Below are 27623 nucleotides of genomic sequence, written 5' to 3'. Positions count from 1 at the left end.
AACATCCCATGAAGAAGAGTCCATCACCTTCTGAGGAAGTCTATTCCACTGTCCAACACCTCACCATCAGAAAGTTCTTCCAAAGGTTGAGCTGGAAACTCATTTCTTGCCACTTGAATCCATTGGTTCGGGTCCTACCCTGCAGAGCACCAGACAACAAGCTTGTTCCCTGAGAGCCAGTGTGGTGCAGTGGTTAAGAGCAGTGGACTCGTAATCTGGGGAACCGGGTTCGCTTCCCTGCTCCTCCACCTGCAGCTGCTGGGTGACCTTGGGCCAGTCACACTTCTCTGGAGTCTCTCAGCCCCACTCACCTCACAGAGTGTTTGTTGTGGGGGAGGAAGGGAAAGGAGAATGTGAGCCGCTTTGAGACTCCTTAAAGGGAGTGAAAGGCGGGATATAAAATCCAAACTCTTCTCTCTTCCATGTGACAGCCCTGTTGATATTTGAAGATGGCTATCATGCCCCCTCTCAGTCATTGCACAGTGTTGGACTAGATGACCATTGGGTTCCCTTTCACCTCTACAGTTCTATGATTCTCTTTTCCAGGCTAAACATACCTAACTCCTGCAACCATTCCTCATGGCTTGGTTTCCAGACCCTTGATCATCTCAGTCACCCTCCTCTGCCCACCTTCCTGCTTGTCCATACCCTTGAATTGAGGTGCCCAGAAGTGGATACAGGACTCCAAGGCTGAAGAGAGCCTGGCCCTCTGAAGGCTTCAGGTCCCCACTTGGCCACAAAGCTCACCAGTTGACCTTGGGGGCCAGTCACCACCTCTTCTCAGCCCAACCCTACCTCACAGGGTTGTTGTGAAGATGAAACCGGAAAAGGGGAGAACCACGGGTGCCACTCTGAGCTTCTGGGAGAAAAAGGTGGGATATAAATACCCAGCACCCAACAGGGCCGCCCCTCCCCTGCCCCAGTCAAGGTGCCCACAGGGGATCCCTCAAGGCCAGCCAAGTTATTTGGGCATCTGAGCTGGAAAACCCCCAAAGTGCCTCCCCCCCCCCACCCCCAGCAATACAGAAAAGGCTTATTCCATTCATTGTTGCTGTTGCTGTTTTCCAATGCTGTGCGTCTTGTGCATTGTTCTCGTTTGCATTCTTTGCATTTAAATATATTCCTTATTGTAGTGCGGTTTTAGAATTATTTTAAGCCTCCCTAATGCATAGGCACCAGGAGGCGGGAGAGGGGGGGATGCGGGTGGGGGGGGAATGAACCAACATTAATAAACTGAAATCCCGTTTGCTGCCCTTTCTGGAAACAGATGGCTGAGGTGGCTGCCTCCCTCTGCCCCATGGCGGGGCCGGCTCTGGCTCAGGGCAAGCCCCCCCCCCCACAAGCCCACATCAGGAAGCAGAGGGGCAGAGCAGCTTCTCTGCAAAAGAAAAGCCCCTGGTGCTTGCAAACCAGGTCCTGTCCCTGCAGGAACCTCTTTCTTTGAAACACCTCTCTCTCTCTCTCTCTCTCTCTCTCTCTCTCTCTCTCCTCCCCAAGGAGTCACAGAATAGGGCTGCCATACGTCCGGATTTTCCTGGATATCACTAGGATTTCAAAGGTGGATTGCATAGTTCTTGGGGAAGTGTTTTTGTAAATAAAAGTTCAACAACTTTTTTTGGGGGGTCCTATTAAAAAGCTCAAGAATTCTGGGGTGTCCTGGCTTTTCCTTTTTGAAACATGGCAGCCCTACCATAGAAACATAGAATGATAGAGCTGCAATGTTCAGTTGGAATCTCCTTCTTTGGAATTTGGATCCATTGAATCATCATACAATCACAGAGTTATCAGGGGCCCAAAGGGTCATCATCTCCACCCGCTGCAATGTAGGAATCCTTGATCTGGGTCCTCACCTTTGGAGCAGCGAAAACCAAGCTTGCTCCATCTTTCAGGTGACAGTCCTTCAGATATTTGGAGATGTTTATCCTTTCTCTTCTCCGTCTCCTCTTCTGCAGGCTGAGATTGAGAAAAAGGCACCAGATTTCACAGAATTATAGAACCGCCTCCCTCTGCCTCGCAGTAGGGCTAGCTCTGGCTCAGGGCAAGCCTGCCCCACCATCGAAGCATCGGGGTAGAGCAGCTTCTCTGCAAAAATAACATGAAATAAATGGAAGCCCTGCTGCTTGCACATCTTCCTGGGGAGCTTTCTGGCTTGAAATGTCTCTGTGCAATCTCTCCAAGGCTGCCTGGGTGCAACTGGGAGCATATGGCCTGATCTAGGCTCTGGGGACACCCGGTTTGGCAAGGAGACGTCTGCAGGGCAGAGAGAGCTCTGTCTGGCTGCCAAGGTGTTCAGGAGAAGCAGCTGGGCAGGAGAGGAGCATCTCCAGAGGCAAGGCTGGCTTTTGGCTGGCTCCCGTGAGGGGAAAGGCTCTTTCATTTTCACTCATGGTTTGAGGTCTGACCAAATCACCCTTATGGGGCAGGAGGGGCACACCCATCATTGGGGTTGAGGGAAGTCTCGGGAGAGAGTCTGCACACACCTAGTGCTGTCCTGACAGGCCAGCAGGAACCCAGGAAATGCCCCCCCCCCAATTGCAAGCTGTCCCTCTCCCAGGCCATGGTGGGAAGGGGGGCTGGGATGGAGAGGCAGTCAGGAAAATGGGATTGAGTGTCCTTCCTCACAGGGCTATTGGGTTAGGCAGCCAAGGTGATGCAGGAAGATTCAGAAGAGTTGAGGGAGTTGGGTATGTTTAGCTTGGAAAAGAGGAGACTGAGAGGAGAAATGAGAGCCATCTTCAAATATCTCAAGGGCTGTCAGATGCAAGATGGAGCAAGCAAGTTCTCCCCTGTAGCTCCTAGAAGCTGTCAACAGGCAACAGATCAAGAGGAGTATTTGGTTCCACTCTCTTCTGCCTTGGTCAGACCACACTTGGAATACTGTGTCCAATTCCAGGCACCACAATTTAAGAAGGATGTTGACAAGCTGGAACATTTGGAGAAGGGTGACCAAGATGATCCAGGGTCTGGAAACTAAGCCTTATGAAGAATGGTTGAAGGAGCTGGCTACGTTTAACATGGAAAAGAGGAGATATGAGAGCCATCTTCAAATATCTCAAGGGCTGTCCCATGGAAGATGGAGCAAGCTTGTTTTCTCCTGCTCTGGAGGGGAGGATTCCAACCAATAGCTTCAAGTTTCAAGAGGTTCCAACTAAACATTGGGAATAATTTTCTGATGGCAAGAGCTGTCTGACAGCAGAACAGACTCCCTCTGAAGCTGGTGGACTCTCCTTCATCGGAGGGTTTTTAAGCAGAGGTTGGATTCTTTCGCTTTGGTTCTTACATTGCAGGGAGTTGGACTAGATGACCCTTAGGATCCCTCACAACCCTTTGATTCTAATTATAGGTGAAGAACATTTTCTTTGAAAATTAAAAGAGCTCTCAAATGTAGCAGGAGCTTGTATCACTTTTAATTAAGGTTGGGAGGGATAATGCTGCCTTGGCTCACTAATGGAGAAGAGCAAATGAACTGAAGCTCAGTCCAGATAAGATGGAGGCACAGCTAGAGGGTGGTTCCCTAGAGCAGATGGCTGGGAGGTGGCCTGTTCTAGGTGGAGCTACACTCCCTCTGTAGGAGCAGGTACATAGCTTGGGGGTCTTCCTGGATCCTTTGCTGTCATTTGAGGCTCAGGTGGCCTCAGTGGTGGTGAGGATCTTCCATCAGTTTTAACAGGGACAGCCAAACCTCTGTCGTCTATGCTCTGATAACATCCAGGTTAGATTATCGCAACACATTATACAGGGGGCTGCCTCTGAAGACAGTTCAGAAACTTCAGCTGTTGCAGAATATGGCGGCCAAGTTCCTCTCCTGGACAAGATGATTTGGCCGATTAAACAGCCTATGGTCTTCAAAACTGAGCAAGAAGATTTGCCCACTCTGGAAGAATGGCAGATGCAAGTGATAGACTACATGGAATTGGCAGAAATGACTGGCAGAATCCGAGACCTGGGAGAAGAGTCAGTGGAAGAGGACTGGAAGAAGTTTAAAAACTACTTGCAAAAACATTGTAAAATGTTTGAATGTTAAAATGGTTGCAGGATAGAAGGACAATATGGCATTAGTGACATAGTTGAAAGGAATATGTAAAAATGTTTTAAAAGAATAAGGGTGAAAAAGCTAGAATAACATTATGTCAGATTTAAAGAAAACGACATAAAGGGAAAAATTGGAGACATAATAGGTTGAAATGTACAATATAGAACAAGATTTGAAAGAGGGTAAGGCACTGCTGAATATGATTGTGTAAAAGGGAACACAGAAAAGGGAGATGTGAGGAAGTCAGGAAAGAGTGTTATAAAAACAATATGAAAAAAAATGGATTTTTATGCCTTTTTAGGTTTTTTCTTTTTTTCTTCTACCTTTTTATGTTTTTTACTCTATTTTTCTGTTTTGATTTGATTGTGATAATGCTTTTTTCTTTTCTGGTATGATTGTGAAGTTTGTTTTACTGTTTAAAATCTCAATAAATATCTTTTTAAAAAAACAAAACAAAACTGAGCAAGAAGGCTCATTGTTGTGTTTGTTATGATGTTACATTATTGTGCTTTCATGTTGTAAACTGCCCTATGATCTTTGGAGAAAAGTGGTATATAACTTAAATTTTTATCATAACTAATATTAACTGTTCTCTCGCTCAAGGGCAAAAGGGAAAGCTGCTCTTCTTGGGACCTTCTTCAGAGGATGCTACGAAGGCTACTCTGGAAAGGCCAGCCCTGTGGGGAACCAGCAAGCAGATCCAAGCACAAGAGCAGCTCTCCCCTCTGGTGGGTTCCAGCCACTGGGATTCAGAAGAAGCTTTGCTGCCTCCCATTGAGAAGGTGGTGATACAAGGATGAGTGCAATCGACACAAGGCAATATCCCCAAGGCAACTATCTGTAAACAAACAATAAATGTCCATAAAAATGGCAAAAGTAGTTTCTTTCCCAAATAGGTTTTATCTTAAACCATTGCAAACGCAGTAAATAAAGAGATCACTTGTAATATGTCAGTGGTTCAGTGCTCATTGCTTCTCTTTCCAAAATAGATTTTATCTTGAACAATTGCAAACACAATAATAAAGAGCCCGCTTGTGATATTCCAGCGGTTCAGTGCTCGGACATCATTCCAGTTATCTGACGTTTCGTCGCCAAAGATCTTAGTCAACAAGCTGTCAAAATCAACTGTAATAGAATTGCGCTGAATTAACAAGTAGAATAGAATAAGGAAAATTAAAATTAAAAAGACATTGAGAATGCATAATTAAGACATGCCTTTAATTTTCCTTATTCTACTTGTTTCCCATTGAGAAAGGCAGACCATAGCTATCTTGGCCAGCAGCCATGAATGACCTCTGCTCCTGGAATTTGCCTAATCTTCCTTTATAGCCATTCAAGCTAGTTCTCCCCAGCGAGAGTGAGCTCCAGAGTTGGACTATGCAGTGTGTGAAGCACTTTCTTTTCTCTGTCCTGGATCTTCCACTGTTCAGCTTCACTGGCTGCCCATGAGTGTTCCAGTGTTAGGAGAGAGGGAGAAGAACATCTCTCTATCCTCTTGCCCCGGCCTTGTGCTTCCTTCCCTGGTAGCCATGGCTGCTGAGAGGTCCACAAGGTGCCCCAAAGGACTCAGAGAGAGGCCTGCCTGCCTTTAGCCGGATCCTCAAAGGCACCTCCTATTTGGGCAGGATGGAGCAGGTGGCCCCAGCAGCCAATCCATTGGGGAGGGTGCAAGGCACACCCTCTTCCTCTTTACCAAGCCCAAACACACCTTTTGTGCCCCTGCACATCCTTGGCGGAAACCCAGAAGATTGGTCTCCAGCGCCGTCCTCTCTTTGTGACCCGGCATCTAGGAAGGCAGCCCCCCCCCAATGCTGGCAACATCCCAACAGGAGGCCACCCCCGGGCATTGCCAAAGAAGGGCCCCATCCAATTCACGAGGCAGATTGCTGGACTGCACATGCCGAAACAAAAGGCTCCTTGGTCACGCTCTAGTGTGGAGTCTGGCATCCTGATGTCCTTCTTGCCCACTGGGCTGCCTGCCTGCAACTCTCTCTGTTCTGGGTGGAGGCCAGATGCCATTCCAGAGAGCCAGTGTGGGACAGCGGATGTGCTGGACTGTTGTTGTAACTCGGTAAGAGACTGGATCAGAGCCAACAAACTGAGGCTCAATCTGGACAAAACAGAAGCACTCTTAGTGGCCGGTTCCCTTAGACTGGAGTGATGGGGGGGTTGCCTGCTCTACATGGGGTTACACTTCCTCTGAAGGAGCAGGAGCGTAACTCGGGGTTCCTTCTGAATACCTTGCTGTCACTTGAGGCTCAGGTGGCCTCGATGGCACGGAGGACATTCCATCACCTTCGGCTGGTGGCCCAGCTGTGTCCCTATCTGGACAGGGGCAGCCTAATGTCTGTTGTCTATGCTCTGGTAATTTCTGGGTTAGATTGCTACAATGCATTATATGTGGGGCTGCCTCTGAAGACGGTTCGGAAGCTTCAGCTGGTGCAGAATTTGGCGGTCAGGCAAGACGGGCAAGATAGTTTGAGCATCTTACACTGATCCTGGCCCAACTGCACTGGCTGCCTATTCGTTTCCAGGCCCACTTCAAAGTGCTCATTTTGACCTTAAACACCTCAGGACCGCAATACCCCAAGGACTGCCTCTTTCCATATGAACCTACCCAGACCCTGAGATCATCTTCTGAGGTCCTTCTTCGTGTGCCTCCTCCTCGAGAGGTCCGGAGGGTGGCAACACGAGAGCAGGGCCTTCTCCCCATTTGTGGGATGCTCTCCCCAAGGAAGCTCACCTGGCACCTTCATAGTACACCTTTAGGCACCAGGTGAACAAGGCCTTTGGCTGATGGACATCCTTTGTCCTTTTAAGTGTGTTTGTAGAAGGGCGAGGGCTATTGTTCGGTTTCTGTTTCGGTTCTTGTTTTATTATGTATGTTGTCTTTTTACCTTGTATTTTTTATGGTGTGAACCACCCTGAGATCAACAGGTGAAGGGTATACAAATTGAATTAATAATAATAATAATAATAATAATAATAATAATAATAATAATAATAATAATAATTTTTAGCATTGGACTAGAACCTGGGAAAACAGGGTTGAATCTCCCTACTCAGCCATGGAGCTCACTGGCTGCAACTTTGGGGGGGCAATTGGTGCCTCTTAGTCTAACCTACAAGGTTGTCGTGAGGATGAAATGGGGAGGAGGAAGAGTCATGACCCCCCCCCTTGAGCTCCTTTGAGGAAAAGGTGGGATGCGCATGATGGTCACCAGACTTTCCAGACCACTGTGCTCCCTCCCAAAATCTGCCCCACTGACTCAACACGATCTTCCTGGATAGGGTCTCGTGACCTCCTGGCCCTCCAGGCTGCCGGACTCTTTTACTGAACAAGGAAAGAGCTTCCTTTACGGCTGGGAAGGAGCTGGATTCATAAGACGAGACACTTAATTCTGTTCCAGCCTCGGTGAGCAGGGAGCGAGCTGGACCTTCTCCCAGCCCCCCTGGAAGCTGCTCCAAGATGTTGCAGGATGTGTCTCAAAGATGCCCCCCGCCCGCCCGCCAGCCCTCCCCACTCCTGTCAATGAACCAGTGGGGAAACGCTCATATTAAAACATTTATTTCCAGGGGTGGTGTGACATAATGGAGAATCAGTCGTACGGTCTGTGAATTCAACCACCACCAACCAGCAACCACAAAGAGGAAGAGCGGAGGCCACGCTGGGCCCAGATCCCTCTCCCTGTCAATTCTTTGCTGTACAAAAGAAAAATAAAGTCCTGAAGGCCAGAAGAAGACACTTGCAATGCCTGGGCAGGGTTTCCTGGGGGTGGGGTGAAAGGGGGGGGTGGAGGAGGGGAGACAGGGGAGACCATCCATCCCTCCAGCATCTCCAGTCTCCGTGGGTTCCCAGCGCAGGCCTGAGGCACCGGGGGTGTGACGTCCCTGCTGGTGGCGCAGAATTTGGCCCTATTCTCAGTCTCCGGTGAGTTGAAACCGAATGGATTTTTGTCGGGTGCAAACGTGGGCGGCCACGTTTTCAGGAGGAGGAAGAGGAGGAGGAGGGTGGCAAGCACTCTTCAGGCTGCTGCCAGCTTCTGTGTGGTGGAAAGAGAAACAGAAAAAGAGAGAGAGAGAGAGATCTATAATGCCCGGCTTGGCTCAGCTCCTCAACAAAAGCAGAACCAACCTGGAAGGGGAGAACTTCCACCAGCTCCCTCCCTCCTGCCGCCCACCTGCCCATCTAAGCATCTTCCCCTCAGGAAAGACGGAGCCAGGCCTCCACAACGCCCCACCCCCAGGAGGACTCCAGACCCAGGAAAGAAAAGGCTTTGACACACAGTGCCTGGCTGAACTGGGGGACTCACTGCCACCAGAGGCAGAGATGGCCAGAAGCCTATATGGCCTTGCAAGAGGATGAGACAAATTGCTGGGAGAGGAGAGGGCTTTCCATGGGTGCGAGGTGTCTGGCTCTGCTCTGTCTTCACAGCTGGAGGCCAGTTGCTTGAATCTTCCATGAATGTGCCTCAGCGTCTTTTCAAGCCACCTCTGCCTCCTGTGGATCAGGCCAGTGGTCCATCTGGTCCTGCCTCCTGTTCTCACCAGGGCCAGCCAGATGCCCCCATGGGGACCCAGCAAGCAGAAGAGGAGCACCAGAGCAACTCTCCCTTCCTGGGCCTTCCAGAGCCTTTTCCTCCTCCAAAAATTCCCTTTTCTCTAGTTCTCTTCTCAAGCCATCCAAGCGGGTGGCCCTCACGGCCTCCTGTGGCAGGGAGTTCCACAGTCTAACTCCACACCACATGGAGGACTTTATCTGTCCTGCATTTTCCAACCTTCAGCCTCCTTGGATGTCTTCAAGTTCTAGTGTTGTGTGAGAGAGAAGGGAACTTCTCTCTATCTCCTTTCTCTGCACCAAGCATGAGTTTACAAACTCCTGTCCTGCTCCCTCTGGCGTCCTTTCCTCTCACGAAGCAGCCCCAAATGCTGTCACCTTTCCTCATAGAGGATTCACTCATGGGGGGTTTCCCATTGGCACTTGGTTGGCTGCTACAAGAAGATTTCAGTGATGGAGACCGATAAGAACATTCAAAGAGTCCTGCTGGATCAGGCCAATGCTCCATCCGGTCCAGCCTCTGGTTCTCACATAGGCCAGCCAGATGCCTCCATGGGAAACTGGCAAGCAGGATTCAAGTCCCGCCACAACTCTTCCCTCCTTCCTTTCTTGGGGTTCAGAAGGGCCACTGCTCCCAACTGTGGAGGAAAGGCATCAGCCCCTGGGCGAGGAGCCATCGACACAGCCTGATGCTCTTCCATGAATGTGCCTCATCCTCTTTCCAAGCCATCTCTGCCTCCTGTGGCAGGGAGTTCCGCAGTTCATCCTTGCACTGCATGAAGAACTAGATGTCTTTCCAGCTGTGGTGAACTGGAAGCTAAGGCGTTCTATAATTAGCCTTTTAGCTATAGCTGCTAAAAAAAAAACCAGGTCCTGTTATATGTGGTTTTCTATTGATTCTTAAATGTCTTCTCCTTCCCAGGCTGTTTGCACCTAGTTCTGCACCGGCCCATTTCATTCTTGGAAGCTGCCTTGAAGGCAGGCTGGCGAAGAACAGGAAAAGTCAAGCATTAGGACACAAGAAAGGAAGGCTGCTGCTGCTGCTGCTCAACAGAGAGGGCTCCTTTTTGAAGATTTCTTTTATCTATACTATTTTAAATTGAAATTGAGATTAATGTTGTATTTTTAGCTTTAGATTGTATGATTTATGTGGAAATTGTTTTCCATTTGGTTGTGTACCTTTTGATGTGTTTTATTGATTGTTTATGACTTTTGTTATGTTATGTAATTATGTGCCGTATTTTCCGCTCTATAAGACGCACCTAGTTTTTAGAGGAGGAAAATAAGGGAAAAAATTATTCTGAATCAAATGTTGTTGAAGAGGCTTTTTGCGGCTATCGCTGAAGCCAGAACAGCAAGAGGGATCTCTGCGCAGCGAAAGGAGCAATCCCTCTTGCTGTTCTGGCTTCTGGAATAGCTGTGCAGCCTGCATTCGCTCCATAAGACGCACGCACATTTCCCCTTACTTTTTAGGAAGGAAAAAGTGCGTCTTATAAAGCAAAAAATACGGTGAATCTTGTCGTGATGTAAGCCGCCTTGAGCATTGTTTAGGCGGCATAAAAAAATAAAATGATGATGATGATGAATAACCCAGTTTGGTGGTAATGCCAAACCATTGCTTAGCAGAATGAGAGCCAGGCAGCACTGAGTCGGTCCCTGCCTGTCCCTTGTCTCCCAAATGAGTTTGGAAGCATCTGCCTCATGCTTTGAACTAACCACAGTTTATTGTGATGCATGAAAATGACAAGCCACGGTTTGCTGGGAAAGTTCAGCACCAAACCATTGTTTCTGATTCCAACCCGCCAGCCCCAAGCAGGATGGCCCAGAAGGCGGGAGACAAAGGGAAGCTCTCATCTCTGTGGAGAAACTTCCGGCACCTGAGGGGGGGGGATGGAGAGAGCCCACCACGAAATATATGGCCCACGATGTGCTCAGGGCAAACGGTGACCTAAAGAACGTACGTGCATTTTGCAAAGTTGATGCATTTTTAAAAATCTGCCTATTTAGCTTAGAATGTGTGCTTTCAACTGTGAATTTTATTCCTTCTGCTTTTCTCCAAACTTAAGAATTGTGGAGTTGGAAGGGACAGTGGCGGAGGAACCCTCTCCGGCACCCGGGGAGGCGCAGCCCATATGGACTGCGCATGTGTGGCACCACACATGCACACTCTGTACGGAATGTCGCACATGTGCTGTCCGTATGGGCTGCCGCTCGCACGTGGTGGCTGTATGGGCGCTGTGAGCAGCACCCCTATGGACGCCCATATGGACGTTGCAAGAGAGCGGCAGCCCGTACGGACAGCATGTGAGCAGTGCCCATATGGACTGCGTGCGCCCTCTGCCGCTCTACAGCTGGGGGCAGGCAGGGGCCATCTTGTCACCCCTCCCAGAGTGACACCCTGGACAGCCCGCCCTCTCCGCTGCCCCATTCCTACGCCCCTGGGAAGGAACATCTAGTCCAACCCCCAATTGCTTTTAATGTTGCTTTTTTATTCTAAGGTATCTTTTGCATTCTTCTAAAGCATATTTTATGTGCTTTGCAAACTGCTAGAACTTTTGTTTTCAGGGAAGCTGCAAGCACATTTTGTTAAAAATAACAATGGCGCACATTCACACACGTCGTTCTTTGTGCACAGAGTAAGGCAGCCTTTAGTCTAGCAAAACGGGATCAACGTCTCCTCGGGAGAGTTACTTACTATTAGAATTACTTTTCAACTATTGTCTTTGTGACATTTTTAGCTTTCTGCATTCCCTCTGTGTCGTTTAAATTTGCATGTGGGAATAATAATAATAATAATGTTGCAAGCTGCTTTGGATGGACTTGGCCAGAGACGTGACTTTTAAAAATGTCATTCACAGAGCCTTGAGTCCCTATCAGGGGGAATAATAAATATAATGGGGATAAATAAATAAAATATAAAATCAATAGATAAATAAAAGAGAGTTGGGGGGGAGGGGAGGCTTTACAAGCAAAGAGGAGCTGACTCTGGAGGGAGAAAATGCAACAGAGGCTCATCTTCGTTCCCCACCAGATTCACCCTAAGCAAGGGGAGCAGCTCACTGGGGCCCCAAAGTAACCCCAAAGGAAGGACCCAGAAACCAGGCAAGGCCAAGGGAAGCACCCATGGGTGGGGTGTGATTAGTTGGGGGGCATTCATCTCTGAATTGGCACAGGCACACTTTGAGTTTCAGTTGTACTTTTTCTTCTCCCCACACAAGTTCTCAAAACGGACAAGCCAACCAAGCCCATTTTTTCATATGCATTAATTCTATCATGGAAGAAACGAAGAAGGGATCTTAACGCAATTGTGAAATCATGCCCAGATCCCTCTTTGCACCGCGACTGAGCGAATGCAATTCCTTCCCTGGGATCCATCAGCAACCTGGGGCGAAAAGCGTGAGCAGCTTCTAGGATTCGTCCAGGAGAACAAGGGATCGATCCAGCACCGGGGCAACTCCAGAAACAAGATTAAGCCATTTGGAAGCCCAAGAAGGAATTTGCAGGAGCCTTGAGAGATCTCCTGGGCGACCATCGCAGAGGTCTTAGGGCTGCTCTGTTTCGGGGTGTCATAACTGCTTTTTATCGGTTATATGGCATTGCAACAGGCCATCTTTTCTGCCTGGAAAGCTGACTCATAGCCTTGCACAAATAGAAGGAACAAAAGAGTGAAATTGGCACAAATATAAATGCTGCTGACTCAGCCTGGAGAAATCTCCCTGCCGCCAACAAGACCCACGGAAAGCAAGGCTGGCCAGCCTGCAGCCCCGCTGACCCACTTTCTCTGGTGCTAGAGACTCCAGGCTCCTGCTCACAGCTACCAAGAGAGAGATGGACAGGCTCTCTGACCAGAGACACTTCCAGCCCGGCTCTGTCCTGCCTCCTACAGCAGATGACCTCCGCCCATTGGACAGCCTGGCCAGGGGGCAGGGGCAGAGACCTCCTCCTTCCCCCTCTCCCCATCGGCCACCCGGATAGGGCGCCCCCAGCACCCCTGAACCAAGGAGGGTCATTCCAAGGGCATCGCCCGGCCACACCGGCTGAAGGTATTGAAGGAATATTTTATTTTACACAACGTAGCAACACAGAGTTGATGGGTTTTGTACAGCGTTGGCCCAGAAAGGAAGGCAGGCCCAAAGTCACAGGGGGAAAGAGGGCAGAGAAGACACTCGATTTAGAAATGCTCCCTCTCCCTTTTTTGTCTACTGATCCATCAGAAAAGCAGCCTTCCGTTGGCACAGAGGAAAGAGCAACGAGGCCCTTCTACATGCGGCTCTTTCTTCCCCCCAGGCCAAGGCTCCTTCTCTCTCTCCTGGGTCCTCGATCGGCTAGGGTGGGACCCGGGTGCCGATCCTAGCAGAGGCGGAGACCCCGCTCGGCTTTTGTGCTTTCCCCATAAATCTTTGTTTCCTCGCCAATATTTCCCTCCGGTTGTTAGATTAAACGGAAACCCCAAGAGAGAAAAGGTGGTGCGAAGGGGCGCTCCATGGTGGTCCGCGCCCCGCTCTGGGCCGAGAGGCGAGAGGGGCAGGAAAAAGCCAGCCACTGCCCCCACCTGGAGATGAGTTCTCGGACAGTGTTTGGAGGGCGGGGGAACCCTCCGTCCTTTTTCAGGACTGGCAAAATAAAAAAAAGAAAAGCCACACACCCCCAGCGGCTCACACCGTGCTTTCCAATATCCACTCCGAACTGGAGAAAGTTGCTTGACCACTATCCGCCTCGGAGGAGTCTGTCTGCAAGAGCATCCCGTTCATGGACAGGCTCCGCTTAGACCAAAATCCGCCCGGGTTTGGGGAGTTAAGGTAACAGTGGTATTCCATGATCTCTCCGTTCAGGGAGTACCTGCGCTTGGCGCGGGACGGGTCGGCGGGCAAGGTGAGGAACTTACTTGGCTTGCCTGGCGCTCTCTTGTAGGCAGGGGCCACCCCCGGGGAAGAGTCCGCCGGCCGGGCGGCCAGCTGCAGCGCCGTGGAGTTGTTGCGGTTCGTGTTCTGCGACTCAAGGCCGCCGGACGCGGAGGAGCAGGAGGCGCCTTCGCCGGGGACGGCGTCGTGGCTGCCGGACTTTGGCATGGGCTTGCGCTTCAGCTTTTGGGAAGCGGGGGGCCCCGGAGTCCACGTGGGCGGCAGAGCGGAGGTAGCGCCGGCCCCGCCGGAAGCGGAGCAGGAGTCCTGGCCAGGATAGGCATCCGCCGGCCGCGCTGAGCCCTCACCGCCCACCTTGCAGCACTGCAGGCTCTCCTCGCGCCCCATGGCCTGCTTGGAGCCCGACGGCGGCAGGGCAGCGCCGGCGCCGCCGAACCCTGGCTGCTGGGCCTGCTGGGCCCCGTTGGTCTGGGAGTAAACGTTGCTGACCTTGGCGGCCTTGGGGTGCCCGCCGTTGTTGCACACCTTGTAGCGGATCATGAGAATGATGATGAAGACCAGCACGGAGGCCACGATGATGCCCCCGATGATGATGATCATGGTGCCCCCCAGGAACTGGGACTGCATGAAGTGGCAGCGCACGTAGTCCTGCTCCGTCGTGAACTGGATGCAGCCCACCACGCGGGTGGCCGTCAGGGAGGTGATGCCGTCGTCGTAGATGGCCAGGACGCACAGGTCGTAGACTGTCCCCGCCGCCAGGTTGTTGACCAGGAAGGTCTTGCTCGTGGGGGGAATCATTCTGCGAAGGGACAGAAAGAAAAAAGGCATCACTGGGCTGGACTGGGAGGACCAAGCTCACAATCTGAGAAGAGCTATATAAAGGTCAAGGGACCCCTGACCATTAGGTCCATTCGCGGACAACTCTGGGGTTGCACGCTCATCTCGCTCTATAGGTCAAGGGAGCTGGTGTTTGTCCGCAGACAGCTCCTGGGTCATGTGGCCAGCATGACAAAGCCGCTTCTGGCGAACCAGAGCAGTGCACGGAAACGCCATTTACCTTCCCGCCGGAGTGGTACCTATTTATCTACTTGCACTTGATGTGCTTTTGAACTGCTAGGTAGGTAGGAGCTGGGACAGAGCAACAGGAGCGCACCCCGTCGCGGGGATTCGAACCACTGACCTTCTGACTGGCAAGCCCTAGGCTCTGTGGTTTAAACCAGAGCGCCAACCGTGTCCCAGAATAGCTATATAGGGAGGGGTGTGTGTATAGTCCAGTAGCACCTTAGAGACCAACTAAGTTTGTTCTTGGTATAAGCTTTCATGTACATGCACACTTCTTCAGATACATTCAGATGCACATGGAAGCTTATACCAAGAAGAAACTTAGTTGGTCTCTAAGGTGCTACTGGACAATTATTATTATATCTATCTATCTATCTATCTATCTATCTATCTATCTATCTATCTCAAATGTGTCAGACCAACACGGCTAGCTACCTGAATGTATATAGCTGGTATTTAACACCAATTAAACTTGCCAAAATGTATAAGATAAAAAATAAGGAATGATGGAAATATAAAGAAAAGGAAGGAAATTTCTATCATATATGGTGGACTTGCAGTAAAGTCAAAGTCTTCTGGGAAATTATATATAATGAGTTTAAGAAAATGTACAAAAGTACATTTGCTAAAAAACCAGAGGCATCTTTACTGGGCATAGTAGGGAAAGAAATTACAAAGAGACCAAGAATAGTTTATGCATGTAACAACGCCAGCAAGGACACTATTAGCCGCAAAATGGAAACAACTGGAATGAACAACAATTGAAGCCTGGCAGGTGAAGATGATGGAATATGCACAACTGGCGAAGCTGAAAATCCGAAACCGGCGTGATGAAGCTTTCCCAAAAGACTGGAGTAAATTTATACAATATTTGAAGGACGATGATTTATACCTTTTTATATTTATTTAAAATGTAAAAACGGAAATGGATGAAATGCAGGGAGGAAGAGGTACAAATGTGATGAAATAGGTAGGAATTATGGTAACCACAAATCAGGCCATTGGCCCATCTTGCCCAGAACCCTGTTCTCACAGCCAGGTGCCTGTTGTGGGCAGCCCAAAGGCAGGATTCAAACACAAGACCCCTCTCCCCTCCTGAGGTTTACAGTAACTGGGATTCAGAAGCATGGCTGCCTCTGGCTGTGGAGGCAGAGCTGAGCAGGGTAGAGAACAATCAGGATTTTTAAAAAAAAATATGGATATTTTTTAATTTAAATAGTTTTGTAAAAAAATTAAATTGGATTTTTTTTAAAAAATGCTTTTGGAGAGAAAATCTTTCTAAATATTTTCTATTGAAGTTACACTGGAGTCCAAAGGCTATTCATCAGGAAATAAGGATTTGTTTAAGTTTCATGTGTGCTAAAAGGTTTCTTAATAAAAAAAATTGTTGAACCACATCAGTTAACAAACATGGATACATATGCTATAATGTTATTGTTTTATTTAAATAGATGGTTTAAATTGTTATGAAGGAAATGGTTATTTTTCTCCTTCCAATAAAGTACAGCAGAAAAGTTCTCCAAATATCAACAGTTCACTTATTCAACCTCACAGTAATTTCATAATTAACGGTCTTTGTATTTCTGATAGTAGAACCAAATTCATAATTTTTGATAGAACTGTAGAAACTACTCTGAAAATTTATTAGTCCAAAAACGAAACCTTCATCTGGTTGTAAATATTAAGATGATACCAGCAAGAATGAGTCTTTCTGTTAAAAAAATGATTTAAATCAAGTCTCACTGACTAGTCATTTAAATCGTGATTTAAATCAGTTTTGGTCTGAAGTTAAAGAAGAGAAGGCTGAGCTTAAGGCAGAAGCAAAGCCTTCTCTCATCTGTACTGGGCAAGGGCAAGGAAATGGGCGCAATGAAGGCCTGATATTGCAGCCGAGACCCTGAAGGATATTGCCCTATTGGGAAAACTAAGGAAAAGGGACATGAGAAGCTAAGAAGAACCTGCTGGATCAGACCATCTAGTCCGGCCTCCTCTTCTGACGGTGGCCGGAAGATGCCTCTTCTGGGAAGCCAGCAAGCAGATTTCAAGCACAAGAGCAACTCTCCCTCCCTGTGATTTCTGGAAAGTGGAAATCGGAAGAGTTGCTGCCTTTGACCGTGGAGGAAGAGCACTGTCTAGCCATCCTGGCTGGGAGTCATTGATAGCCTTTTATCCCTCACGAATTTGCCCAATCCTCATTAAAAGCCATCTAGGCTGGTGGCCAGGGCCGTCTTTACCTGGGGGTGCAAGGGGTGCGGGGCACCTGGGCACCAAATTCTGGGGGGCGCCAAATGTATACCCAGCGTCAAATATTCCCGACAATTCAAGAAACAAAAGCAGTTATTTCCGCTGCCTTCTTGTTACAGGCAAGTGATTTTCCTCCCCCAAAAAAGCTCAATAACTTTGAGTTCGCCCCCCCTAAAAAAATTGGGGGTGGCTTAACTTGGGGGCGCTGGGCGGATCTTTGCACCCCGGCAAAGCATATGCTAAAGATGGCCCTGTTGGTGGCCATTGCTCCTTCCCTCTTGTGGCAGTGAGTTCCGTAGTTTAACTATGAACTGCATGAAGGAGGATCAAATCTCCCCACATTCATTCATTCATTGGATGTCCACGAGGTCTAGTGTCTCCTCACAATTAAAAAGTCCCAAACACAATCACCTTTCTTCATAGAGAAGCTGCTCCAGCCCCTCAATCATTTCGGGAGCCCTGTTCTCATCCCTTTCATTTTTATCCAAGTAGGACTAATTCAGTCAGCTAGCCCTCGTGATTATCTAATGCTTATTAGATGGATTTCCCCTAAATTGATTTCTGAACTTTGAATTTTATTGTTATTCATGTTTTTATATTTTATTTGGGCCCATCACCTCCTGGCAAATAGAAGGGGAAGAAATGGAGGCAGTGAGAGATTTTACTTTCTTCGGCTCCATGATCACTGCAGATGGTGACAGCAGCCACGAAATCAAGAGATGCCTGCTTCTTGGGAGAAGGGCAATGACAAACCTAGACAGCATCTTAAAAAGCAGAGACATCACCTTGCCAACAAAGGTCCGTCTAGTTAAAGCTGTGGTTTTCCCAGTAGTGATGTATGGAAGTGGGAGCTGGACCATAAAGAAGACTGATCGCCGAAGAATGGATGCTTTTCAATTCTGGTGCTGGAGGAGACTCTTGAGAGTCCCATGGACTGCAAGAAGATCAAACGTATCCATTCTTAAGGAAATCAGCCCTGAGTGCTCACTGGAAGTACAGATCCTGAAGTTGAGGCTCCAAGACTTTGGCCACCTCATGAGAAGAGAAGACTCCCTGGAAAAGACCCTGATGTTGGGAAAGATGGAGGGCACAAGGAGAAGGGGACGACAGAGGACGAGATGATTGGACAGTGTTCTCCAAGCTACCAGCATGAGTTTGACCAAACTGCGGGAGGCAGTGGAAGACACGAGTGCCTGGCATGCTCTGGTCCAGGGGGTCACGAAGAGGCGGACACGACTAAACGACTCAACAACAGCAAAATTTGCAAGAAAGTCACCTTCTCCTCTGGCTTCTGCAATACTGAGAAAGAGGCGGCTGGGTGCCCTAAATGACCTCGGCCCAGTATACCCCCCCCCCATCGCTCAGCCCGGACACCAGGGTCCCTCTCCTGAGGGCCTTTTGGGGGTTCAACTAAACAACAACAACAATATTTTATTTTATGCTGCTTTTACCATTAAGTGTTTTAAATTTGTTGCTAGCCGCCCTGAGCCCGGTTTTTGAACCGGGAAGTGCGGGGTATAAATAAAAATGTATTATTATTATTATTATTATTATTATTATTATTATTATTATTATCATCTTCATTATTATCCTTATTATCCTTATTATTATTATCCAGGTGCAGTTGTGCCATAGATCTGGGCAGAGGCATTAGGATACTGGCAGTTTTGCTTCCCATTTCTTTCTTAATTATCCCTAGCATGGAATTTGCCTTTTCCATGGCTGCTGCACACACGGGGTCAGCAATTTCATTACCTGTTTGGCTTGATTTTATTTCATTTGCAAGCAAGAAGGAGCATGACCTGGAAGCCCCCTCAGTCCAGGAGCGAATAAGGCCAGTACAGTGACTCAGGGCCTGCAAATACTCTCCATTCCTTTCCCTGGCCATCACAGGGCCCACGTTTTGCAACCCTGTCTGGTCTAACCTCAATATCTATGCCAGAAATAGTTCCAGTTGCTACATTTGACGCATCCATGCACCTGTGGTTTATTTCCTTTGGTTTTGTTTCTCGTCTGACCTTGCTCAACAGCGATCCATCATTCTATTTATTTAGTTATTAAAAATATGTATATACCCCTGCATGGTAAAAATCGTAGCAGAGCAGTTTACAGCAATATAAAACCGTGCAGCCAGCGGTTGCACGGGGACTATGCGAATTGTCAGCCGATCCTGTCTGATCAGGCCACGTTTTGCCGTATTTGGTATAACCTTTGCAGAAACAATTCAACAGACGTTATTTAAGAAGAAGCCAAAGGAAAGAAACAAACGCTTCTCGCTGTGCCAAGGAGAGTCAAACAACAGATAAGGAAGACTGGGAAGCAGCACCAGGGACACGGAAAGGGGCGTCCCCAAACTCAGAGCACCGAAATCAGGAAGACGGCAGGAGCTGTGAGCAAAGAGAGATGGCCTGTCCTGCTCCCTGCATAACATGGGATTTGTTCTCTTTTTGAATGTAAGCCGGGAACCTCCAGCATATGCTCCAACACTCCTCAAATGAAAATAGGGACATTTCTCACTTCCCTCCAACCGACCCTCTTCAATCCCCCTTTTTTGCCTGTATCCCCTGTTAGGTTTCTGTTCTGCCACGGTGCAGGGCTTGGAGTCACAAGACTCTGTTTACATTCCAGAGATTCCAGACTGTTGGAGACGGGAGACGGATGTTGATTTCACTGGTTTCCTGTTTCTTTGTACCAGTTGCCTCTCTGCTTTGAAAGAGAGAGGATATATATTTCTTTTCTGTCTGCGTAGTTAGGAATAAAATTCTTAGCAATGTAGCTCATATTTCTCGTCTTCTGCTGTTGCTGTATACTCTGCGTAATCACCGTCGGAGGACTCAACCAGAGGAGTAGCTCGGTCGAACGGAAGTTCCGACATCCCCCACCATCACAGAACATTTCCACCATCACTCCACCAATGGGACGCAGCACTCTTGCCCTCCCTACTCCTGAGAAAAGCCCTGAATCCCAATTTTATTTTATTGCATTCTTTGGTAGATTTACAAAAAGGAAAACGCACACCAATATATACACTTTAGAGAGGGGCGAGATTAGATGCAGGCGCACAATGCATATATATTTTTTAAAAAACCAAGACTCCTCCAACTCCGTTCTGCTCCCCCGTTCTTCCTGCCCAGGGTGGCCCTGCCCTCTGCCTGCCCCCCAGAGCCGGGGGTCACGTGGGGCTGGGCCTGGCCAGCCGCAGCCTCTCCTCGCCCGCTCTCCAGCCGCCGCCAAGAGATGCCCAAGGGATGCTCCTTCTCAGCTGCTGCTCAGGACAAACGCCGGCTCAGCCTCCCCCCTGAGATCAGGGGCAGCAGCACCAGCTGGTGGTGGCCAAAATGACATTTCAGGATCCAATCCAAAGCCAGGAGGGCTTTCATAATTCCTGGAAAATTGGGAGACTTGGAGGGTTTGCTACAGGCAGAGGCTCATAAGACAAGGCCAACGTTCTCAATGCTTCAAGTTACACTGTAAACCAGAGGTTCCCAAATGTTTGGGGGCCATCGCCCTCCCCCCCCCCCATTCCATAAATTCATCCCCAGTTCCCCCTTCCTTATAAAAACCATTATCCAGAAGAGCAGTTTGCAGGACTCACTAAGGAAGATGGTAAAGGTAAAGGTAAAGGGACCCCGGACCATTAGGTCCAGTCGTGACCGACTCTGGGGTTGCGGTGCTCATCTCGCTTTACTGGCCGAGGGAGCCAGCGTACCAGGTCATGTGGCCGGCATGACTAAGCCGCTTCTGGTGAACCAGAGCAGCGCACGGAAACGCCATTTACCTTCCCGCCAGAGCGGTACCTATTTATCTACTTGCACTTTGACGTGCTTTCAAACTGCTAGGTGGGCAGGAGCAGGGACCGAGCAACGGGAGCTCACCCCGTCACAGGGATTCGAACTGCTGACCTTCTGATCAGCAAGTGCTAGGCTCTGTGGTTTAACCCACAGCGCCACCCACATCCCAAGGAAGATGGTACAGCAATGCAATTCAAATCAGCTACCAAATAACTGCACATTTGTTCAAACCCCAATTAAAACTACTCACTTCAATGAAGTCTACAAAGCAGGATGAGAACAGAAATCGTGCTCTGGCGTCGCAGCGGCAGCAGCAGGAGGCCCCATTGGCTAAAGTGGTGCTTCAGGTTAAGAACAGTTTCAGGTTAAGAACGGACCTCCGGAACAAATTAAGTACTTAACCCGAGGTACCACTGTAGTGGTTTATTTCCTTGACATCTGATGGAAGGGTGTTCCACAGGGCGGGCGCCACTACCGAGAAGGCCCTCTGCCTGGTTCCCTGTAACTTCACTTCTCGCAGGGAAGGAACCCCCAAAAGGCCCTCAGGAGAGGGACCCTGGTGTCCGGGCTGAGCGATGGGGGGGGTATACTGGGCCGAGGTCATTTAGGGCACCCAGCCACCTCTTTCTCAGTATTGCAGAAGCCAGAGGAGAAGGTGGCTTTGTTGCAAATACCCCATGGCAAAAAGACAGGCTCCCCAACACACAGGGGGGGGGGTAAAGGAATCAGACCCCCATGTCCTCTTCTGGTGGGGGCTGCTCCTTAGTCTCAAGTCTTCTTCTTTATTTATTGCCTGCATTTATATCCCAGCTTTTTCTCCCCAAGGACCTCAAGGACCCTTACATGGTTCTCACCCCCCCCCCCTCATTTAATCCCCACAACAGTCCTGAGAGAAGGCAGCGACCGGCCCAAGGTCCTCTTTTCACAGATGAGAATGGAGAAGAGACCAAAATTTGGCTTTTCCAGAACAGCATGTGAACTGAAACACACGGCCACCCTTCAGAAACCCGCACTTCTACAGATTTTGCAATGCGGTTCTGCAAAGTGGCTCTTGCAAGGGCAAATGCTCACACCAAGGCAAGAATGGAGGAAAATGGCAAAGAAAGAGGCATCTTCATATGGAATGTTCTTTCACAAAAATATGTCTTTATCAAGCAAAATTGCAAACAGGTGTGTCCATTTGGAGGAAATCACACTAAAATGTTGTGGGGTAACAGCAACAATAATGGTGGCAAACTGCTGTGAAAATGGGGAACCGTGAGCTTAGGACAACTGTGGGGTTGTGGCTCAGTGGTTAGAGCAGGCATCCCCAAACTCGGCCCTCCAGATGTTTTGGGACTACAATTCCCATCATCCCTGACCACTGGTCCTGTTAGCTAGGGATGATGGGAGCTGTAGTCCCAAAACATCTGGAGGGCCAAGTTTGGGGATGCCTGGCTTAGAGCATCTCCCTGCCTGAACCCCTGGAAAGTGTGTCCCAGTCTCTGCAGGTGATACAGATCTAGCTAGACCAGCAGGTCTGACTTCGTATCGAGGCCCACGCTGGCTGCCTAAGGCTGGAGGAAGAAGCAAATAATTTTATTTATGACACTCCCTTCATCTGAAGGTCCCAGGGAAGACGGCAGCAGGAAAGCAACGTCATAAACCACAGTCACGAAAATAGGGTGCGTTGTAAATATAGGGGAAAAGAGAAAGCAAAGGGGAGAGGCAAGCCAGCCAGCTGCCCATCGCAAGTTGGCCTCAATTGGCCTGGACTTGGGGGCAAGGAGTCCAAGGGGCCCAGACACCACCACCACCATCATCATCATCATCATTTATTATTTATACCCCGCCCATCTGGCTGAGTTTCCCCAGCCACTCTGGGCGGCTCCCAATCAAATGCTAAAAACAGTACAGCATTAAATATTAAAAACTTCCCCAAACAGGGCTGCCTTCAGATGTCTTTTAAAGATAGGATAGCTGCTTATTTCCTTCACATCTGAAGGGAGGGTGTCCACAGGGTGGGCACCACCACTGAGAAGGCCCTCTGCCTGGCTCCCTGTAACTTGGCTTCTCACAGCGAGGGAACCGCCAGAAGGCCCTCGGAGCTGGACCTCAGTGTCTGGGCTGAATGATGGGGGTGGAGACACTCCTTCAGGTCTACTGGGCTGAAGCCGTTTAGGGCTTTAAAGGTCAGCACCAACACGTTGAATTGTGCTCGGAAACGTACTGGGAGCCAATGCAGATCTCTCAGGACCGGTGTTATGTGGTCCCGGCGACCACTCCCAGTCACCAGTCTAGCTGCCGCATTCTGGATTAATTGCACTTTCTGGGTCACCTTCAAAGGTAGCCCCACATAGAGCGCATTGCAGGAGCCCAAGAGGGAGATAACTAGAGCATGCACCACTCTGGCAAGACAGTCCACAAGCAGGGAGGGTCTCAGCCTGTGTATCAGATGGAGCTGGTAGACAGCCGCCCTGGGCACAGAATTAACCTGCACCTCCATGGACAGCTGTGAGTCCAAAATGACTCCCAGGCTGCGCACCTGGTCCTTCAGGGGCACAGTGAGCCCATTCAGGACACAACCTGAGATGCCTCCGAAGACCCAGGACTGCCCTGGCTGAGCATCCTCTCTCGGGACAGGCTCCGTCCTTCCGCATCCTCTTCTCCTCAGGTTTCTAGTCCCTGTGAGCAGCCCCACAAGCATAGACACACACAGCCCTCCCCACAGCCCCCAAGGGGAGTCCCCGGCAAACGCTCTCTCGCCCGATGCAGTAACCGCAAGGAAACCTGCCGGCGTCCTGGGAGAGTCTGGGGGCTTCTGGGTGGCTTTGATCTGCAGGATCCTGCTCCCTCCCCAAGGAGGTGGCTTTGAAAAGTGGGGGAGAAAAAGGGAATAATTTATGACAAATCGGTTTGGAAAGGTGTGACTGCTCCATTAGGAGGCTTCAGAGCAAATCCACTTAGCAAATCCAACACCTTGTCCACACGCTCTTCCGTCATTCATCCATGGATATATATAAATAAAAAATAATTTATGGATATCCTTTCCCCCTGTCGTTCCCTCCCCCAAACAGAGGGTGTTAGTGTCTCCTGAGTAGGGCTAACTTTCCAATCCTTGCGCTAATCAGATTACCTCGAAGGATTAAAGGTCAGCCGGGATGAGCCAAAAATAAAGCGCAAATCAAACCTGATGGCTGCAAAAGGCCTTTGCTTGCCTCCTGTCTGGAGGCTGGTTGGTGCTGGTGGAGAAGCAAAGAGCTGCAGAGTTGGAAGGGAACCCCAAAGGTCCTCTAGTCCAGCCCTCTGCAATGCAGGAATCACAGCTCAAGGGTCCCTGACTGGCGGCTGCCCAACCTGTGTTTGAAAACCTCCAAGGAAACAGAGTCCACACCTCCCAAGGGAATCCGTCCCGCCATCGAACAGCTCTCACCAGTGCCAGATTTATGTACAGTGGTACCTCAGGTTAAGTACTTAATTCATTCTGGAGGTCCGTACTTAACCTGAAACTGTTCTTAACCTGAAGCGCCACTTTAGCTAATGGGGCCTCCCGCTGCTGCCGCGCCGCTGGAGCACGATTTCTGTTCTCATCCTAAAGCAAAGTTCTTAACCTGAAGAGCTATTTCTGGGTTAGCAGAGTCGGTAACCTGAAGTGTCTGTAACCTGAAGCGTATGTAACCCGAGGTACCACTATATAAGCTAAACAAGGTCTAGCTTAGGGCCCCAAAAAACTTAAGGAAAAAAACCTGGATGTACATTTCCAAAATACAGTGGTACCTCAGGTTAAGAACTTAATTCGGTCTGGAGGTCCGTTCTTAATATGAAACTGTTCTTAACCTGAGACACCACTTTAGCTAATCCTGAAGCAAAATTCTTAACCCAAGGTATTATTTCTGGGTTAGCAGAGTCTGTAACCTGAAGCATCTGTAACCCAAGGTACCACTGTATAAGGATAAAAAAACAAATAAAATAAAACTGACCTACAGCAACAGTGTTTTGTGTCGTGTCCGACTCTGGGGTTGTGCGCTCATCTCACTCTATAGGCCGGGAGCCAGCGCTGTCCGGAGACACTTCCGGGTCACGTGGCCAGCGTGACAAGCTGCATCTGGCGAGGCAGCGCAACACACGGAACGCCGTTTACCTTCTCGCTGGTAAGCGGCCCCTATTTATCTACTTGCACCCGGAGGTGCTTTCGAACTGCTAGGTTGGCAGGCGCTGGGACCGAGCAACGGGAGCGCACCCCACCGCGGGGATTCGAACCGCCGACCTTTCGATCGGCAAGTCCTAGGCGCTGAGGTTTTACCCACAGCGCCACCCGCGTCCCTACTGCACAATTAATTCAAAGCAAATCTAGAAGTTTATCTGACTCCCTCAACCCTCACCTCTCTGTTTTTGTACATTATTTATTCAGACTCCGCCTTTCCCCCTGATGAGACTCAAGGCAACGTACAAAGAGCCATTCCCCTCTTTGAGGCCACACTTTGGCTGCAACACATTTCAAGCAGGTCTGGGGAAATCTGGCCTGCCAGATGTTGGTGGGTTTTGTTTCTTTTTAAAAAAAGGTTATTTGACTTTGTTGATCAATTCAGTCCTTTTACATCTTTTGTGTATTGTGGCATTTTATGCATTCTGACTCACTGTTATTTTTATTGATTGATTATTTACTGCAATTGTTGAGGGTGAATTTCTATTTCATTACAATGGTACCTCTGGTTATGTACTTAATTCGTTCTGGAGGTCCGTTCTTAACCTGAAATTGTTCTTAACCTGAAGCACCACTTTAGCTAATGGGACCTCCCACTGCCGCCGTGCCGCCGGAGCACGATTTCTGTTCTCATCCTGAAGCAAAGTTCTTAACCCGAGGTACTATTTCTGGGTTAGCGGAGTCTGTACCCTGAAGTGTATGTAACCTGAGGTACAACTGTATTAGGTGCTATTACATTCTAAATGCATTATTAGCTATTTCTTTATTTGATATAAGTTGTTTATGTGAAGGTCAAATTATTATCTGCATTGGATCAGATTGCTTTGAGATGCCTGATCTTTGCTGCTTATGTTTATTTCTTTGCTGCTTGCAAACGTCTCGTGTGCAGAGATACAGTATGCAAATAAAAATTGAAATGAACTACGTTTCCCACCAACAGACATCTTATTTATGAAGAATATTTGTACTGCTGTGTCATACAAAATATCAAAGTGGTTTCCACCAATAAAACCATAAAACCATCCCATAAAAACCACAACAAAATAAAAGAAAAAGTCAGACATCAACAAAATATTGTGGAAGGTTGCAGTTTTAATGGCTTGCAGAGGCCTAGAGGAATAGAATAAGAAGGTTTGCAGCAGGCTTTTAGAAGTTGGCACAGAAAGTCCCTGCTGAGTCTCCAGTGGCAGAGAGTCCCAGAGGACCGGGCTGAGAACACTGAACATATTCCAGGTGTGCATATTTGGCTACTTTTTCACCTCACTTTCCTAAACTCCCCGCAAAACTCCCTGAAATGCAACCAGACTTGCACCAGCAGTGGAGACTTCCAGGAGGCTGATACCCAGAGAGAACTTTCTGCAAGACGGACCCAAAAGAGAAAATAACAGAACACCACTAGTAATCACAGCTCCCAAGTTAAAACAGTTCAGCGCATCCTCAGAGATTTACAACCTCTCCTAGACAACGACAGTTCTCTTTCTCAAGCTCTGGGAGGAAGACCTTTCATTGCCTACAGACAGCCACCCAATCTTAAACAACTCCTCACCCACAATAATACAGCAACCAGACTTAACACGGAAACTGGTACCAGAGCCTGCAATAAACCCAGATGCCAACTTTGCTGCCACAGACACCCAGACAACACCATCACTGGCCCCAACAACATCCAATATACCATCTCAGGCCGGTTTAATTGCTCATCTTCTAACATTCTGTATGCCATCAAATGCCAACGGTGCCCCTCAGTTCTCTATATTGCACAAACAGGACAAAGGCCTACGCCAAAGGATAAATGGCCATAAATCTGACATCAGGAATCACAAGACAGAGAAACCAGTAGGAGAACACTTCAGCCTCCCAGGACATTCAATACAGGATCTCCAAGAACCTGTCTTATTACAAAGGGATTTCAGAAATAGACTGGAAAGAGAAGTTGCTGAATTACAACTTATCACTAAACTGAAAACTATGGAGAGACCTGGTCTTAATAGAGATATTGGATTCCTGTCTCATTATATATGCTAATCATCTGCATAGTATCCCTTGCTTTTTCCTGTAGGACTAATTGCAGTCGTTAACAGGCGCCAACAGGTTTACCATATCCGTTGTGCCAATCACCCATCTCCTACTTCCCTTCTGAGAAAAACCCCACCCCACCCTCCCACTATATAGAAGGGCCTGGTGACTTCTGTTTCAGTGTATCTGAAGAAGTGTGCATGCACACGAAAGCTTATACCCAGAACAGACTTAGTTGGTCTCTAGGGTGCTACTGGACAATTTATTATTATTATTTTATATATTAGGAGGCTGGGAGAGAGACTTGCCTTCCTTGCCCTTCCGGACATTTGCCCTTTGCTGCTGCCAGCCTCCTCGGGAGTAAGGCTATGGGAGCCAGCTGCAGACCAGCTACCTCTCTCTTGCCTTGAAGCCAGGCTCATTGGAGGGCAGCAAAACCAGGGCCAGAAATGTTACTGTTGCTTAACTCATGCCTTGCTGTGTCTCCATGTAGCTAAGCCCAGACTGCTTTTTCGGAATGGTAATATTGACTTTATTCTCCATTTGCCCAAATTGCGGATTTCTGTCATTTTTTGATTGACTTCTGTCAGAGCCGCCCTAGGTCCCAGCTCACAAAGGACCAACGCCAGTTCGTTGTTATATAAAACAGTCTTTATTGAAGCTCAGTTCCACTTTCACAGCCGCGGCGCGCAGCTCTACGTCTCAAACTCTAGACCGCCGAAGCTCCGTCTGAGTCTCCTCCCCCCAGACACCAGTTTAAGACTCTAGCCTTGCTCCACCTCTTCCTCTGCTCTCTTCTCCTCTGGGCCCGCCTGTCCGCTGGGGTCTCGCCTCTCCTAGACTCTTCTGACACTGAGTCCCCTGAGTCCTCCCC

At 48.8% G+C, this 27623-nt stretch overlaps 1 protein-coding gene across 3 annotated transcripts in view; it reads right to left on the bottom strand.

Moving 5' to 3' along the window:
• Positions 1 to 7585: 7585 nt before the first annotated feature.
• Positions 7586 to 27623, bottom strand: part of LRFN5 (leucine rich repeat and fibronectin type III domain containing 5) — a 70139-nt gene continuing 50101 nt past the window's right edge. The window contains exons 3-4 of one of the 3 annotated variants that reach the window (XM_028728828.2): positions 13237 to 14252; positions 7586 to 8076 (exon numbers count right to left, since the gene is read on the bottom strand). In XM_028728828.2, coding sequence (XP_028584661.2) covers positions 13247 to 14252 — 1006 coding nt within the window. In that variant the 3' untranslated portion in view covers positions 7586 to 8076; positions 13237 to 13246. Of the gene's footprint in view, positions 8077 to 12629; positions 14253 to 27623 lie in introns of those variants that run through there. The other 2 variants (XM_028729693.2, XM_028728130.2) reach the window with 2 other exon arrangements.

Source organism: Podarcis muralis, chromosome 1 (genome assembly GCF_964188315.1).
Source record: "Podarcis muralis chromosome 1, rPodMur119.hap1.1, whole genome shotgun sequence".
NCBI lineage: Eukaryota > Metazoa > Chordata > Lepidosauria > Squamata > Lacertidae > Podarcis > Podarcis muralis.
Note: the sequence above shows the minus strand (reverse complement) of the source record. Positions and strands in the feature narration are given on the sequence as shown.